At 39.1% G+C, this 17,656-nt stretch overlaps 1 protein-coding gene across 8 annotated transcripts in view; it reads right to left on the bottom strand.

Moving 5' to 3' along the window:
* The window catches only part of LOC106661434 (autism susceptibility gene 2 protein homolog), a 345,697-nt gene that overhangs the window by 147,909 nt on the left and 180,132 nt on the right, over positions 1–17,656 (bottom strand). For all 8 annotated transcript variants that reach the window (XR_002909990.1, XM_014384822.2, XM_024225597.1 and 5 more), the window contains exon 2: positions 9,007–9,141. Coding sequence is in view for 7 of the 8 variants with exons in the window: in XM_014384822.2 (XP_014240308.1) it covers positions 9,007–9,141 (135 nt within the window). In the remaining variant the exon portion in view is untranslated. The remainder of the gene's footprint in view (positions 1–9,006; positions 9,142–17,656) is intronic.

Raw genomic sequence — 17,656 nt, 5'->3', positions numbered from 1 at the left:
CACAACTAATTTTAACGATGCACGATTAAGGAAAATCGACCGTGAAACGTTAGACAGCCCCTCGCAGTATCTTAATAAATCAATCATAAAATTATATTATACATGTAGTACTAGGGTGAAACATAAGCAGGTGGGATTACGATGACCCCTCTTGGTTCATGATGACCGTCGATTGGTTTTAAAAATAAAGGTTTGCAAAATTTACGGAAATTTTCCCAGTACTTGTCAGGATAAATATTCTTGCGATTTTATTTTTCATTAAATTATTCACCATTTGCATATGTACAATTGTACAATCAGAAAATGTGGGAACACTGTGACAAGGCAAGAAAGATCACGTGTACGTTAGAAATTTCCAGAAAGTGATTTAAATTTTGGATTGGTTCGTCTTTCGTAAGACGAGGCAGTACACGAAAAACATAAATTCAAAAATGTTCAGTAGCATGACGAACTGGGAATTTCTAGGTCATCCAACATTCAGACCCGACCTTACTCCTTCTGACCCCTAATTGTTCTGTTCCATGGTTCACGAAATCCATATTAATTATTCCAATTAATTATTCTTTTTACCTAAGGTTTGCGGTTGAGATGAAAAAGCTAGTGTCATGAGCGGGATTCGAACCCACGAGCTTCGGGCTCGATACGCCGCTGCTCTAACCACTTGGGCTATCGTGGCCACTTCATAAGTCGCTGAGAATCGAATCCTGACGACATTTGAAAATATGGTAAAAAAGGGAAAATTCGAAGGGTTGTAGTTGAGATGAAGATCTGGTGCCCGAGGGGATCGATAGTTCAACATTGGATTTGCTGGACGTTGGATGACTTGGCAGAACCTCACAGTTCTACTCCACATGTCCAAATGTGATCGCAGTATTGTATATGGTTATGTCGGTGAAGACATGTTTTGGTCTTATTTTAAGATGTTGTCTCTTAAGTCTTGACTGGAGATTCCAGACTTTAACGATATCGGTATCTCTTTGTTGTTGATGTACAGTGTAGGGCACTGTGTTTTTACAATATCTTTATTCAGCCTTGTTCTCCACTTTTTGGTCCAGTCTTCGAAACGCTCAGGTGTTCTTGGTTGTAGGAGGTGATCGGATGTGTATAGGTCACCAATATAGATGATAAACAGGATGGGGCCAAGAATGCTCCCCCGTGGAACGCTGGCTTGTATCCGTCTGATTAACGTTTTACGACTCTTTAACGTTTTATTTTGTATCTCCGGTTTTGATTTACTGACGGAGGCCAGATTGGTATCATTAGTTGTAAGTTATAGTTTTTTAAACCCCTGTAAAGTTTCTTGTAAATTGATAGAGTGGTTTCTAACTAAATAGTATATTAAAGAATAAAGTTCAGAGGTATTTGCCCAAAAATTTGATTTTCCCCAAAATTTATATTCAGGGGGTTTTGGAGTGAAAAAATCAATAATTTGCTGGAATTTGCTCGGTCGCAGTTTTCGCAAAAAGTATGTATTTTTAACTGTATTTTGCTTAACAAACAGTCCAAGTAATTTGTTTTTACTCTTACACGTGCTTCACATGTTCAGTGGTCAGTATTAAGGCCAAACTGGGTGACCAGAAATAATAATTCGCAGTTTTTGTTTAAAAATTAATTTTAAATTGAAATAATTCACATGCTTACATTTACAGTTGTATTTGCTGTAAAACCAAGCAGATTTAAAGTATTAATACACCTCCTACCTCTAAGTGTAAAAGAGGTATCAATTTACATTAGGGAGGGAAAACTTTCCTCAGTCTCGGAAAAGTTTTCCGGAACAAAGTTCGTTTACTAGTAATAACCCATTACAGCTTCTTCTGAGAGCCCTGTTATATATCTCAATCCAAGCGAGAATTAAATCAATTTTCAGCAAATAAGGGTTTTCCTTAGACATGTTCCGTCCGTCCAGATTTGTACACACAATTCTACAATTACTTAAAAAATTTATTTATTATTTATTACCTGAGGTATTAATCATATCCATCCCTAACCATCCATAAACTCTTCATGCCATATTAAGTATTAGATAATTTTCGTTTTTCCCGTTTAAAATCCTCTTTTATTTTATGTTCTACATGTCATATGTGAATCCTTGGTCCGTCCAGGTCGGGCCGATGGCATTTACATAGAGGGTTCCGCAGTACAAACACGGTCGAGTTTACGCGCAATATTCCCGGAAAAATCCTGGGGGAAAGTTGTAAAACCGTGGTGAAATGACAACTCGTAAAGTTAATGTTGTGTAAACGAAGAGGCAGTGAGCAAACAGTGTGTTTACAGTTGGTGCACAACCTTCCCTCTCTAAAGCAACTAAGCACACTCCAGGGTATTAATCCGACCCGACTCCAATTACTCCTCGGCAATGACTCTCGAACTGAAATTTGCTTAATAAACTCATCGGGAATGTCAAAATGGATGACGCCATTCAACTAGTGTCAACGAGGTAAAAGACAATGGATAATTAAGGGTTGCTAGTTAGGTTAAGTGGCAATTAAAAACCCTCGGAAAGAAGATTTTTTGATTTAGCTTAAAAATTTACAAAGGAAATACAAGTAGAAATACTGAATAAACTTATTATTAACCCTACTAAATAAATTTCGGTTGAATGATGACAATAGTTTCTTTACTAAACTAGTTTGTTGAAAAACAGTTAAATATATTCATGAGGACTACGGGGTGATAAACGCAGTCGTTGGTCTCTGCCCCTATCATGTATTCATCCTTTTTATAGCCTCTTAACAAACTGAAGAGGCAGAGTAACGCGTCTGACGGACCAAATCAGCGAGGTAGACCGAACTAAGTACAGTGATTTATTTTGGTTTAAAGTAATTGATGAGTTGATCTCTTCACAAAGAAGTACATCTAACTGGGAAACGGGGTCAACATCATCTCCTGTTATGAAATGAATTATCAAAAAGGACTAACAACCTGTTTATATATATGTAGTAGATTGGGAAAAGGATAAATGAAGTGGCCACAAGACCTTCCGCACCTCGACCTGAATATATCGATTGTGCTCCTCTATTTTTTGTATAACTCATTGGCCAGTTTCCGGTCGTTCTCAGTCATCCTCCATAGCTTTACCAATGGCTCCTTAGCGAAAGATCTTTCTGTCAGCAATATAAAATGTGTTCCGTGGTCTCCTCTTCTTCCTATGCAATATCTGCGAAGTGTTTCATCTGTCTCTTCTCCTATCCGGTGCATTTGCCTTCTTAGGCCGCAGTGCCTTGGCAGGAGTTCAACCAGAATCTTTGTACTGTTACCTTCCAATAATTCCTTTGTCGGTATTTCGTTTTGTCGTCTATGACTCTCTTCGCGTGCCTCATAACTGGGTTAACAAACCAGATTTTGGACGCACATACAAATGTAGAAAATGCGGAAAATAAGCACGAGGCCGAAGGTAAGGCGGAGTGGAAGTATAAGTTATCTATCAAATGCTCATCCTGATTTATATCCTGAATTATAGTTAGATCACGTCCACGACAGCCTCAAAGTTGACGGCTACAATTGTTGATCACCAAGGCACCAGAAAATTTAGCGATTTAGAAGTGACCAGAACGACACGACTGTCAACAGCAGAACTGCAGAGCTATACCTCAGATCACACAATCGTAAAACTTCAAAAAATCCTCCATTTTTTCATTTCGTCCAACTAGTTTTTACTTGTGATGAAAAATATTACAATAATTCTTAAACCTAAAAGCTGTTAAAAAGAAGGAATGGTTTCTTTACTAAACTACTCCATTAGTAAAACTGAAATTTAGTCACGAGATCTGCGGAATAATGAATTCATGGTTGGTATTTGCACGTTATCATGCATTCGTCCAATTTATCGACTAATAATTCCACCACTAAAGATGGCGAGAAACGCTGAAAAACGTTATGGTCGTAAATTGCTGTTAATAATTTCGGTTGAATGTTGTTTAACTCTTTACAATGGACGTGTAACTGATCTGAACATAGCTCAATGAGGTCCATAAACCTTTTATACAAATGATATAAAAGCGGGCAATTTGATTTCTAAAAGGATAAGAAACAATAACCCCAACATGAGACAGAGTAAAAGGGGAAGATTTCAACTGCTCAGAGCGAGTTTCAAAAAATCATGGAAGCATTAACCTTCAATTACAATTATATCAGTCCACGACCACCTCAAAGTGATATTTTGACCCACAGCTGGTAATAACGCACAAGGAAACCTAATGAACCATTAGTTAATACAACGATGCTATTGTCAAAGCACTGGAGTTAATCCCGACGAGAGCTGCAGAACTAATACCTCAGGGCACGCTAGTGAAGAAGTGCATTGCTTTCCCGTACTCTCGGTGGTCCTAAATAGGATAATGAGGATCTATAACGTCCGCACCTAGCCTATTCGGCCTTATCGGACGTTTTGATTCTCAAGATGAGATCTGACGCACCTCCGCATACGACAGAAGAGTGTTACTGCCGCAGCGTTGGTGTAGCGGCAGCTCAGCTCCGAAGGCCCAAGACAACCTCGCTCCCCGCTTGTCCATTCCAAGTGGTCGGGTCCGTATTAGGCACCGAACCTATGCCGCGCGCAAAGGGCTACCTAAGCCGAAATACATCCTTCTGGTTTCCCGCGCACACCCTAGGTAGAGAAGGCCACTCTACCCCCCAGTGTAGTGGGGCTTCCCCAGCGTAGAAACTACCGGATCCGCTCCGGCCGCGGTTTTGTTTAAAGTGGAATTGCTAACCACCCCCTAGAGAAAACCGCCTACTGTAAAAGCCTCCAATCGAGCTCAGCCTACACCAACGTGCAAAGCATACTTGAGTAGGAGCAACCGATTCACTAACTGTTCCCATCCGCCACTACTCACGCATTCCAGTGACTTTTCAGCTACCAATCATAGGGTCCTCAACGCTTATACGCTGCCGTCCGATCCGCCGTATCCCGTGAGGCCGGGTGTATAACGAAGGTCATACGCAAGTTTCGTGCGAAGGTCATAGACAGAAGACAGCCTCTTCTCTAAGTACCCGCCAGAGGTCTCACCACGGCCGACTACGAATCCATTCCCATTGTAACAGGGGCTGAACCTTGGAACATTTCTGGTACCCCGTAGTTCAGATGGTTATGCACCCTCCCCCGTCTATGCTGACAGGATCTGGTGCCCTAACCATCGTGTGTCTCTGATAAAGCACCCGCCACCCCATGCCGACCCGAGGCCGACACGGGTACAGCTTGCGCTTTAGAGAAGTTGCCAAGCCCTCAGAGCTACACCATTATTTTGCGCCCGGACACTCCCCTTGTAGAATGAAAGAACATGGAGTGAGAGAGTGACATGGATGAGGTCACGAGGTACACCTTTCTTGGGCCCCGAACCTTAACCACATTGTAACACCAGTCGGTGAAGAAGGACAGCGGTTTCATTTTTAAACTAGTTCATTTTGAACCGTCTGTTTAGCAATAAACTGTGAAATTGAGGTCAGCGGGATGAAGAATGAAGCAAGAGTCCGAACGTGAAACAGAATAGAAGTTGAAGTTATCATGTTACTTGTTTCAAAAAATCAGTGCGGCATGAATATAAAGCACGTCCGTCTCAAGGTGATGTTTTGACGGCCACAGCTGTTGATAATCAAAGCACCAGGAAACAGGAATAGAAGGCACTGTTGTCAACACTAGCGCTGCAGAATACAAATATAACTCAGGTCAGCTGTAAAGCTTCAAAAAACCTGAATTATAATCAATCCATCTAAATTGCTTATTACGGTTAAAATAATATTATTAACCCTTAAAGCGATGACCACTTTTGTACTTCAGGTCAAAGCACCGACCTCGCTCCTTCGGATTACTATTTAATTGGACTTAGATGATGATTACGTAAGTCATGTTTAAGTTTACTAGAATAACTAAAAAAAGTCTTACATCACAGAGTGAAGACATTTAAACAAATTGAAATGTTCAACTCAAACTTAGTACGCTAGATTTCTATGAAATATGTTTTGATTTTTCTACATTCAAACGTACTGCCTCTACCTTTCTCCTTAGAAATACTTTCAACATGCCATTTACTATTTTATTTATGCTTATGTATGACAGTGAAATTGTATAGAACAGAACAACTCCTAAAAAATGTAACATCACTGTGAAAAGTCAAACAAATTGGAAGCCCTCAGCTGGGTGAATATTCTCGATTTCCGGACTTCACTCACTGGAGAATTGAAAGCCAGGAGAGGACATTTTTTTTTATTGGGAAGATAATCGAAAAATGGCATTTCCGCACTGGCCCAGGTGGTAATGCGAGTTAAAAAATTATGGACCCTGAATGGAAGGGAAGCAGATGTCTTGGACCCTCCCAACGAGTTCAAGTGCCGTCGTTCTCCCCCATTTTCAAAGGGAAAACAACTTAAAAGATTTGGACATTAAAATGAACCTTAATAAGCAGTAGGGTTACAAACTTACATGTCAATACTTAAAGTACTAGCAGATCAAAATAAATTTTCTTTCGAGGGATATTCTCAGCTCAAAACGTTTTCATTTCTCTAACAAAAATGGATATAAAATATAAAAGAGAACACAGCAAACAACACACAGAAACCGATGGTACAGATTGATGGTGTAGACAAAACCAGCGAAACGACACAAAAAATAAAATTTGGTCTAATCTCACGTGGTTTTTAAAATATTTCTCCTTTTGAAATTTTATTTCCACATTAAAACATAAGTTTATAAAATGTAATACGACTTGTATTATTTTAATTGGTGGAAAAGCTAACATCAACAAAGCTAATAGCTTTTCATGCCGCTTTCCCTAAAAAGTCGGCAGTGTTACTTAAATGTGTTTATATTGCACATGTGTATGTATAAAACACACGCGCGCATACACCCCACACATAATAACCTAACAAGGCAGTATAACACAATAATCGCAGAGATATATCAAAGGATTCTTCTTTCATCTCCCCCGATAATATCAATAAGTGTATCATTAATGATTGAGTAGGGTTGTATTTTGACATCGAATTTATTACGATATGCTGCAATGATTCATATATGATTCAGCACGCTTTGTTTGTTATTCAACAAGGAAGAACGACCGGTAAATCAAAACTTAAAGCGATCATTTGGATAATGGCAGGAAAAAACTTTTGAAATATATTATCCCCTTCTTTAGATGTTTGGAACTTTGCCGAACGTTTGAACAGCCCTCACTGGAAAGGGTTAGATTTAAGGTGGAATCTTTTCATGTAAGGGATGTACGATTTGCCAATGTAGAGAAAAATTAGAGTAATTCATGTAGGTACAGGAGGGCTTAACTTAAATACTCTCTGTTCAAAATTATTCTTAAGTAGAATTCCATGGCCGGGATTCGACAAACGCAATAGCATGCCAAATACGTGACGGACGTTCTAATGACTTGGCGGTCCTCCCGAACCAGGTTATCGTTGCACTAAGACAATGTGCAGGTTAGAGTTCTATTAAGGTAGGTCCTGACAATATTTACCTATTGTTTCTTTAATCTTTAACTTGTCTTGGTCCGTGTAAACAATGGATACTGCCGACATCCCATCAACCCAAACGCGGATACCGTAATTTTATCCTCTAACTGGAATCCTATCCGAGCTACCTCCAACTTCCTGAACACATTCTCGAAGACTGGTAAAATTGATTCAAGTTTTTTTAATTTGCTTTCTAGCCCATCATAATCATGACACACACACGTACACGCACGCACGCACGCACCCACCCACGCACCCACCCACGCACGCACGCACGCGCCCACACACACACACACACACACACACACACACACACACAAATTAGTGATAAATTGTTGACAACAGTTTTTTCGGAAGATCGTATCCGGTCCGCGTGTTTCGATGCTGATCCGACGCATGAACAAATTGTCTTGATAATTGCCAATTATGTCTAAGTGAATGAATTATATTATAAATGTGATTCATTTAAATTTTAAGTCTTTAAAATACGAATTCGGCAACGAGTTCTCGGAAGTCAGTTACAAGCCGGCGTCCCACAAGGGAGCATTCTTGGTCCCATCCTTTACCCACCTATGCACCGTAGTACCTTAATAATTCTAATTCTATCCTCTAACTCGTAATCCCATCCAAACTCCCACACCCAAGAACACCTTGAGCTTTTCGAAGACTTGTGCAAAACGTAGATAACAAGACTGTATGAATAAAAATGTACTCGTTGCAACAACAAAGACCGACTTCCATTCAAGTCACAAGGACTATACCTAGAGAGAATAATGACGTGGAGTCCCCACATAAGACTTAAAGAAAGCAACTTAGTATAAAACGTGGAAAACTACGAAGTCACCTAGGACCGAAATCTCTATCGACCGTCAAAACAAAACTAACCTTATACAAGACATTATACACTATGGACGAAGAGGAACTGAGGGTTCTGCCAAGCAATACAATATCCAGCGCAACTAATCCTTCCAACCACAAGTTCTACGCCTCTGACCTCACTATCCACAACGACCTGAAAATTCCTGTTGTCTACTGACTGATCCGTTCCGGATTCCAAAAGTTTCACAACAATCTCTCGATCATTCCTAACCCTACTGCTCCAGCCCTCTCTCTCTCTCAACATCTCGAGAAGCCGCCACGTCGCCTTAATCGACGATCGAAACTTCCTTGTCCCTTAATCTCTCACACTGATTGTCACCATTAGCTGGTTTCAGCGTTGGCCTTACTATTAGTGTGACCGTGTGAAAAACATATTATGATCACTTTTGCGCACCTAATTTATGATCATCATCTTCAAACAATTTAAGACCTTGATCAATACTGATAGTTGATAACCTGGTTCCAATGATTTTAATAGCAATTCGTATTCGATGAGAACACACCGCCATATCACGACTACCCATGTTTCAACAAGAACTGAGACAATTTTCCACACATTCAATCCGTCGATAACCTATCGAACGTTCGATGTTCGATTCCCACGACCATGTTCCGTTGTTAGATGTCAGGACTAACTTTTACAGTATATACATTTTTTTAAGCAGTACTTACGGCTTTTTCATGGTGGTTGTTGACGATCTTAGGCGGAACGGGCGAGGCTCGCTCCTGTTTGACGGCGGCGGGTTCGTCCCGGGTGATGGTCGGGATCACGCCGTTCGTAGCGCCCTTCCCGAGCTTCAAACAGGTCTGAAACAAAAAATACAGCACTGAGAAATGATTTAACACATAAAAACTCAATTAATGTTAAGTTATAACAAGCCGGCTTTATTATTAGCCTGGGTTACCAACTGGTAAATTACAGTGGTCGTTAACCAGCCGGTTCAATAATAGAGCATCCGCTTCTTATATATTTATGTATAATAAAATGGATATAAGTTTAAAATGATTGACACTGATATATCTTATAAAATGTTAATTATGGAAAAAAAGATATTTTGGATTGAAAATATTTATATCAACAATATACTATATTAAAGTAGTAGTTCAGTAGTGTTAAACTTTAGTAATAAGCCAGATAAGAGCATGAAACACCATAAATAAGAATCAAACAAAAGAATATGCAATGCTGCTTTTACTGTCTATCCTCTGGGTAAAACAAATTTGTTTATGTTTTTTTTGTAACATTTATATAACTGGAGCCTCTGGAGTAGAATTGTGAAATAGGAAATTATAAGACAGTACATGGAATTAACAATTCCAGGATTGTTATCATCTTATTTATTAATGTTATTCCGAGTTGGATTTCAAGGGGGAATAAACTCCAAACTACACTTCCGGGTGTGATTAATCCAAATTGAAAACAACTAAGAAAGTTTTGTATTATTAAACCTCCCCCTTAGAAAGCCTGTGGGGAAAATCGTTACCCTTGCCGTTATCTTTGGGGGGGTTCTGAAGATTAGCCAAACCACAATATGGTACGATTTTAACATCGGGTTTGAATTTGTGCTGAAGAGGGGGCGGTTAGTTTTTGTTTATTTATCAGACGTAGGGCGAAATCCATCCCTGGGGCGACAAAGCCAAGCACGACAAATATGTGACCCAGAATCCTCCTGTGTGTCAGAGAGCGTGAAACTGCGTTATTGCCATTTTGCATGTTAATGGCGAAGCCGGTGGTTTTAAAGAGGGTCCCTTTGAAATTTTGGACTTTGGAAGTATCAGCTCGCAGTGAACCGGTGGAAAAAAAGTGGAAAACGAAGTGGGAAAACAGATAAATATACGGAGTTTCCGTTGACAGGGATGACAGATTGGCCTTATCAGATGCAATCGAGTTCAAATCAACGTTGATACCAACGTTTTCCCATCTAAACGTGCCAAGTTGTAATTACAAATTGAACAAATGCTCTTTACATTGTTCTCGAAAGGGGTATTTTTCCGTTCCACAAAGAAATATGTTGTCGTCTTATCAATATAGTTATTTTTATCAATTTTTTATTCGTTGAATCAATTGAGAATAAGCTTTATTTTCTTATAAATATTATTTTACTCGAAAAACATATTCTTTGGGCCCGAAAGAGGCTAGGATTTTACCTTGTAACTAAAGCTCAAGACAGTACAATCATGAGTAGAAAATAAAGCACTGATCAAACTTAAAGAGATTGTGGTGACAATTTATCCTTTATTAAAATGGCTAAAGACAGCTAAATAATGCGTGAATAATGTAAGGATAAGAAACTTGTTTGATAAGAATGTTTTAATTTGACCACAACGATTTTCCACATTTGTTGAGAAAATAAGAAAGAGGAAACCGTTTTGCGGCATACCGAATTGCCAGGAACCTTAGACAGACAATGCGATAACAATAAGTACTAGGATTTTATGCCGCAAAACAGCCATGCATAAACGTTCGTTAAATCACGTAGCAGAAACTCAGGTCATAATTAGGTGTTAGGTCTAGAATGATGGCAGGACTGCTGACTGGTCACTGTAGATTCCAGAGGAGTATGTATTCGAACCAGAAGAAACACGTGTGCAGATACTGGTCAGAAGAAAAAGATACAGCGTAACATGTCCTCTTGGTGCGAAGGCCTATGCAGGCTGATTGTGAGATTCCAAGGGAGAGAATGGATACACACGAGCCTTTAACAAAGCTGTTCTGATACAAAGCCTTAATTCTAAGGAAGAGTTCAAAAAAATGGAAATACCCAATAGAACAATATTGGTCGCGGTGTGCAAGTCGTAAACGCACGAACAACCAATACTTACTAATGCTTGTTGAGTAGGAAACGTCAAAAGAGGTTACACTCACAGAACAATCCTCAAGATTAGACAGCCAAGCAGTTCTAAAAGCTTTGGCTCATCAGAATATTACACCCAAAATAGTCGGTGAATGCATCTTGGGAAAAATCATACACCTGCGAAGACTGTGCCAGAGAGATTAAAATCTAGGTTTTACGAACATAAGAACAGCCATCTACTCGTATAGCAAGGAGGCCCAAAAAATAACTGCCTCATCGGTAGTAAAGACCAGAGCACTCGTCAGGCGAAGGGGGAAACTACAAAATCACCCTAATCTTGGTACAGGGCAGAGTGGACCAAAATTGACCAAGAAAGTGTCGATGAGGTCACATATCGACCCTGAACTCATTTAGACATCCAGACTGCCAAACCCACAGATCCATTGTAATGCATTTCTGGAAAATCGTGTGAAATATTCATTAAAAGATCATCGCAGTAACTAACGGCAGAACTACCAAACTTAGGACGTATCAGGACTAGAATGATAACAGTCATTGATATGTAACTGCATTTCAGGCGGAGGCTGACTATCGCATACCTGCCACGGATATTAAAAGTCTAACCTAATTTAGATATTAGGGCAGAGGGCCAGCGAAGAGACCGATAAACTGATCAAGGAAAGTTCGATGAGGCTTATCGGCCCTGAACCTCTTATGGCCTACCAAATTACCAAAACGATAGATCCAGCGGACAATGGGTTAAGGTTAACTTCAGGGATAAGTCGTAGGTTCAACGGGAATGGGACATCGCTATGACGGCTGACTGGACACTGGAGATTCCGGAAAATTATAGACAAGGAGCAGCAGAAACAAGTCTGCACAGATGTTACAAGAAAGAAGAGCAAACAGCTGAACATGTCCTCTGCAAGCTCAAATTTATTTCCTTCGGAACAGAAAAAATCAAATGGTAAAGGAAAGCTTTAAAAAAATTTTTGAGATCTGGTAAAAAACCTTATGCTTAACGAAGAGTTCTAGACAATTCAGAATTATTACTTTTGAGATAGGTTGACAATTTATGAGTTAAGTGTGTTGGATTTTATGATAGTGTTGTCAGGTGATCCCAGGCTTTGACTTTATAGGAAAGTGGTATTGGGTTCAATTTGTTTTCTTTTCAGCATATACTAAAGATTCACTATGATTAAAGATGATACCTATGGTTATTCCGCATTCCTTTCGAATGGGAGAAAAGCGTTGAAAATCGAGAAAAAGTGAGGAGAAGAGAAAACAGATCGGGAAATCTTAGAGCATTCCAACGGATTGTTTTTTTCCCATTCTCGCCTTTATCCACACCTGGTATAGGATCGGCGGCCGGTCCCAGTTCGGAATTGGTGGTTGAACGATGAAATGGCAAAAACAAAAATACAAAAAAAATAGAAGGGTAATAATATCGCGGTTATGTTTACGAGCAGCGCGAATTGTAACATTCCTCGCGTTTATTGCCATCGACTTGCCGTGTGGGAAAGCTTCACAGTTAAAAGTCCATTAAACCGCCAAGCTCTAAAACGAGATATCCGCATAGACAAAAACGATAAAAACCAAAGTATGAATGCGTACAAAAACATTTGTTTATCGGTTAAAAGCGATAAAGCCTGGATATTAGTTTCACACCGCCCTGTCTATTTTACTAAATCAACATCAACAAGTTTATCTTGTTGCAATTCCACTGCATGACATTTCCCATCGTCTTTACCAACAATTGAACGCCTTTATCAATGCAGATTATAATAACAATACTGTGTTAATTAATTAATTGACAAATTGGCACGATAATTTATTCAGTTGTAAATTACTTCTGTAGAATCGCGTGCAAATTGTGCTGATATCCTGGGGCACGACTCTAATATCGTATAATCAGGTCGCTCTTTATATACGACACAATAAGCAAAATTTAAAAGATCAAACAAAATCCAATATTTAACTGTTTAACTGTGATTTTTTTCACTACTACAAAAGTAACTGCAGCGTTTTCTGATTTCACAAATCTAAATATGTTCATGTAGCTAATACAGGACCTGCACAAAAGCGTCGAGTAAAAAAATCAAACATTCTACTCGCTTTTTATGAAAGAGCTTCACAGGAAAAGAAAAGTTGAGTTAAGGTGATTTACAATCAATTCAGTGTTGGGTCTCACCATCCGTTATACCATAACAACCGTACACTGAAGACTGCTAAATTTCGAAACGCGGCTGACCAGAATAGGCATTACTAAATGACCGGAAGCGGCCAACTACATGTCCTTCACCTCCTTCGAAAAAATTTTTTTAATTATAATTAATTAAAATAATTGTTACAATCTGTAAAATTTTTTTGCAACATGTAATGTTAGTGGAATTTATATATGACATGACTCATTTGTCGTGAACGAGTTATTCGTCCAACTAAATGCGAGGATCAATCCTCGTTTAGTAGGTCGCGTAGCCATTGCACGAAAGGGGGTCATTGTGAAGGGTATGATTGGAGATGTAGTAAGGACTATGATTCTGAGGACCTTAGATCGGAAGGACTGTATTCTTTGGGTGCTGGAAGGTTTAGCGGTGTCCCACAGTTCTAGTCCTAAGTCCAGATTGGCTTTAGAAGTCGTGTAGATTGTCAGTTAGTTTTTCGTTACATTTGCGTGATAGCTGCCTGTAGAGTAGTCCGAAACGTTGGTTTAGTGTATGTCGTTTTAGTAGTGTGAGTTGGTTCCATGTTCGTTTAAAGTTACAGGACCCTAAGGTAGCGGACATGTGTTTTTGGATTGGGAATATTATATGAAAGAGTTTGCTTCGGAGGGTGAGTGATTCATGGGTACTTTTGCTTTATTTGAGCTTTATACGCCAGTATTGCCCCATTCGGCTATTTTTAAGGCATATGCCTGGAACTTCTCCGAAGCAATTGTGGAATAGGGATGACTGGATAGCACAGCATAGTATGTATGGATGGCGGAGGATGAAGTTGGGATATCTGCGGTGTAGAGAAAGTAAAGGATCGGTCCCAGTACGCTGCCCCGAGGCCCTCCCGTTCCCAGAAGACAATAGTCGGATTACTAACTGTGAGTCAGTATATTTATACAATCAGTAAATCGAGTACTTACTCTCGTACTTATACTTCCTTTGTAAAGGGAGGACGAGGGAGTCGCGCAGGGTAGTGTCCTCGGCCCGCTACTGTACTCAGTATATACTGCTTCTTATATACACCACTAAACTAACACACTCTCATAACCATGCCATTAATACTCTAACTCTTTCATAGCTCACTGAATCGTCCAGACACAATGACATTATATTGAACAATGGTTAAAAAAATGGCGAATCAAACTGGACACCACAAAGTCCAAAACTACTCGTCGTATCACTGTTCCTCCAATCTATTGTTCACAGAAAGGGCCCCCCCTGAGAAGGGTCTCACAGAAAACGACATCCGCTACCACTCGGGCTATAAATAGAGAAACAATTCCCCATACACGATTCAAAAGGATAGAACTGAGCCGATATTTAAAAGACTACTAAATAACAGATCTAAACTAGGTTGCTCTTGTCAAAATACTAATTGAACTGAATACTGAAATCAGTATGGACATACAGCACAGAACTGTGAGGTTCAACCAAACTTATTAAGTAAAATAAATCATGGCTTAATGTCCAACTAAACGGGTGTCGCGGAGAAGGGCCAAACTACAATACTTCGTTCAACCATTTTTCAAATAAAAATCCATGGGCTGTGCCGGGATTCGAAACAAACTTCGGCCACCGCCCCCTCCCTTTTTTCAAGATTAACAAAACAATAAACGAAAATAAAAATTATCTGCATATCAACAATTGCATTCTTTTAAAACATTAAAACCTGTTGATTTTATAAAAGTCGAGACAAGATTAAGAAAAGGTGAGATAAAAAATAAATGCGTATTGTGAAAAATTTGATTAAAAGATTGTTTTGTTTACTTTCACAAGATTGCCACTTATGTTTTTACAGCAATCATTAATGGCTTATGAGAAAAATGATTGTAATAATTAAAAAGCCATTATAAATGTCAAACATTTTTCTTACGTCATATTAACATTTTAGTGCACAGAGTACTAAAAACACGCAGATCCTTAAATGAAAAAGCCCAAATTGTATAGTATACCCTCAAAGACAAAATAACTGTAGACCCGTAATTTATGTCAAACTATATTTATTTTAATTGTTGTATTAATTAACCAAATCTGAACTCATTTTGAAGAGAACAGCCCCCAATTGTTCAACAGTCAAAGTACATGCTGATTTGCCTTTCTGCTCCATGTAGTAGTAGAGAACCTGCGGAAAATCCAAAGCCTTCTGAGACAGTTTTAAAGCTCAAACTTAAATCACGGCCGTTTGGAGATGACAACCTATCAATGAAGCAGGTAAAATGACGGATGATAGTTAAATGATCGTCCATAGCCGTCGTACATCGCAGCCGTCCCTACCTTCTGGTGGCCCTAAACAGCTGCAGACCATTTTGGATGGTACAACGCGGCATACCCACGACTTAGGCTAGTCCATCGGTGGCCAAAGCCCTAACCATCCCGCATCTATGCCCGGGTGAGATCTCGACTTAAAATCATGTTACCAAGAAAAAATTACTCAAATTGTTTAAATATTAAAAACATTTAAAAAACCGATGAACTCACTCGACAAATTGGCTCTGGAAAGGATGAAATTAAACTGATTTTATTTACTTTCGATGTAAAGATTTAAAAAGAATTATAAACACTCTAAAAAGGCAAAAAAACAGGTTATTACTGATGTGTTTACGTTTTAAGTCAACTATTAATCTTTATACCTCGTTATTATGTAAAATAAATAAATACAAGCATCTGGTTTTTGTGTCTTCAATTATACGTCGTTTAAGGACTAGGCTAGAACTAGCTTTTATTTTCCAACATGTCTCGCTTTCTTTTACTATCTATATATTGAACTTCGGTAATAAGAACAGATATAAAGCTGGATTATTGCATCTTTCGTGGAAACCCGGTGCAATTAGGGAAGAATTTATTGCAGCGATGGAATCTTGGAAGTCGGTCGCGGATTCTTCGGAATTGGCCGCCCGGATGAAAGAATCCGCGAAATTCCGCGTCGGGCACAACAGAATTAATCCGTGTATGAAATCTCGGCTAATAAAAGTTAAGCGCACTGAATATTGTGAGATTTCCGGATCATTTTTCTCCTGCCTATCCTCGCTGGTCCGGCCTGCCAGATTTCGGCTTCTCGCCATCTTCAGTAAACTCGCGGATAGGTTGACCGAAATGTAACTACCGAATAACAGGTAGAAAGTTTTCCTTAAAAACTGCGAGGTTAGTGACCATTGTCATTTTTCTTCAAACTGTACATTTTATCGTCTGTTCGATCTTTTTGTAGTTATTGGCTTTAATGAAATGACCTTGTTATTTTGCGCAATTGAATTTGTGATAAATAAGTACGACATACTTTGTAAATTCCGTGTCCATCTTTTAGGAACTGTTGCTTGGTTTTTGGATGTGCTATTTTATCGGCATTCTGATATCACTTATGTTGTACAAGTATCTGCGAAGCCAGTACAGAAAAACGCAAAAATCGTAGTCAAGCTTTGGGCCTATTTAATGCCTTCATCAGGGGTTCAATCTATACTTAAATTAGAATAAATTGCGCGTCCGTATGGACTTCAAAGATGAAACAACTTGTTTGTTAATTGTCGTTGTTAATTCATTACAGAGTTGTTTCATCTTTCAGGTTTATACGGGCGTTAAAAATTTTTTTGATGTTATTTAATTATAGAGCGTAGTCCTAATGAAGGCATTAAATAAGCCGAAAGCTTGACTACAACTTTTGAGCTTTCTTTTCTGGCTTCCTCCCGACACTCGTACAACATATATTGTTTCGTTCCAGCTCCCAATTACCGCATAAACGACAGATTTACATTATATGGCCTCGGATTACCAGGCAATGTTACTCGGCGTATTTGGCACAAAAGCTTCAGACATTTACGTTAACCAATTGTCTGGCATGTACCTATGTAAACTGAACATAGGTGGGTCTAATCTTACCCCGCTAATCATATTCCAAGAGAAGACATCGAACCTTTGTATAACTGGAAAGCAGTCGCGAGGGTCAGTTCGAGGATGGTTCAAATTCAGCACTTTGCATCAGTCGGTGATTTTAACCATTGTTCTCGAGCGTAATACCCCTCGAAAGCAAATGTTCTCAACGACCCCAGTATTCCATTTTGATTGGTAAGATTTTTAAAGAATCTATTATATTATTTTAATTACCAATTTCAATTTTTATTAATCCCAACAATAACTTTTTTGTTTACATCAAAACCCAAGCCGAAACAAACAAAGTACATCTCATCCATTGTTTTCGAATAAACTAAACCAAATAGACGGTGAGAAGAGCGGACAGGAAGTACCGTACAAAGCAGTGCACCGAGTCGCAAAATCAAGGTCTTCCTCAATGATGATGAACGGCTGTAAAATAAAACAAAAGTG

The sequence above is a fragment of the Cimex lectularius genome, unplaced genomic scaffold (genome assembly GCF_000648675.2).
Source record: "Cimex lectularius strain Harlan isolate CLEC.00 unplaced genomic scaffold, Clec_2.1 scaffold16, whole genome shotgun sequence".
Classification (NCBI taxonomy): Eukaryota; Metazoa; Arthropoda; class Insecta; order Hemiptera; family Cimicidae; genus Cimex; species Cimex lectularius.
Note: the sequence above shows the minus strand (reverse complement) of the source record. Positions and strands in the feature narration are given on the sequence as shown.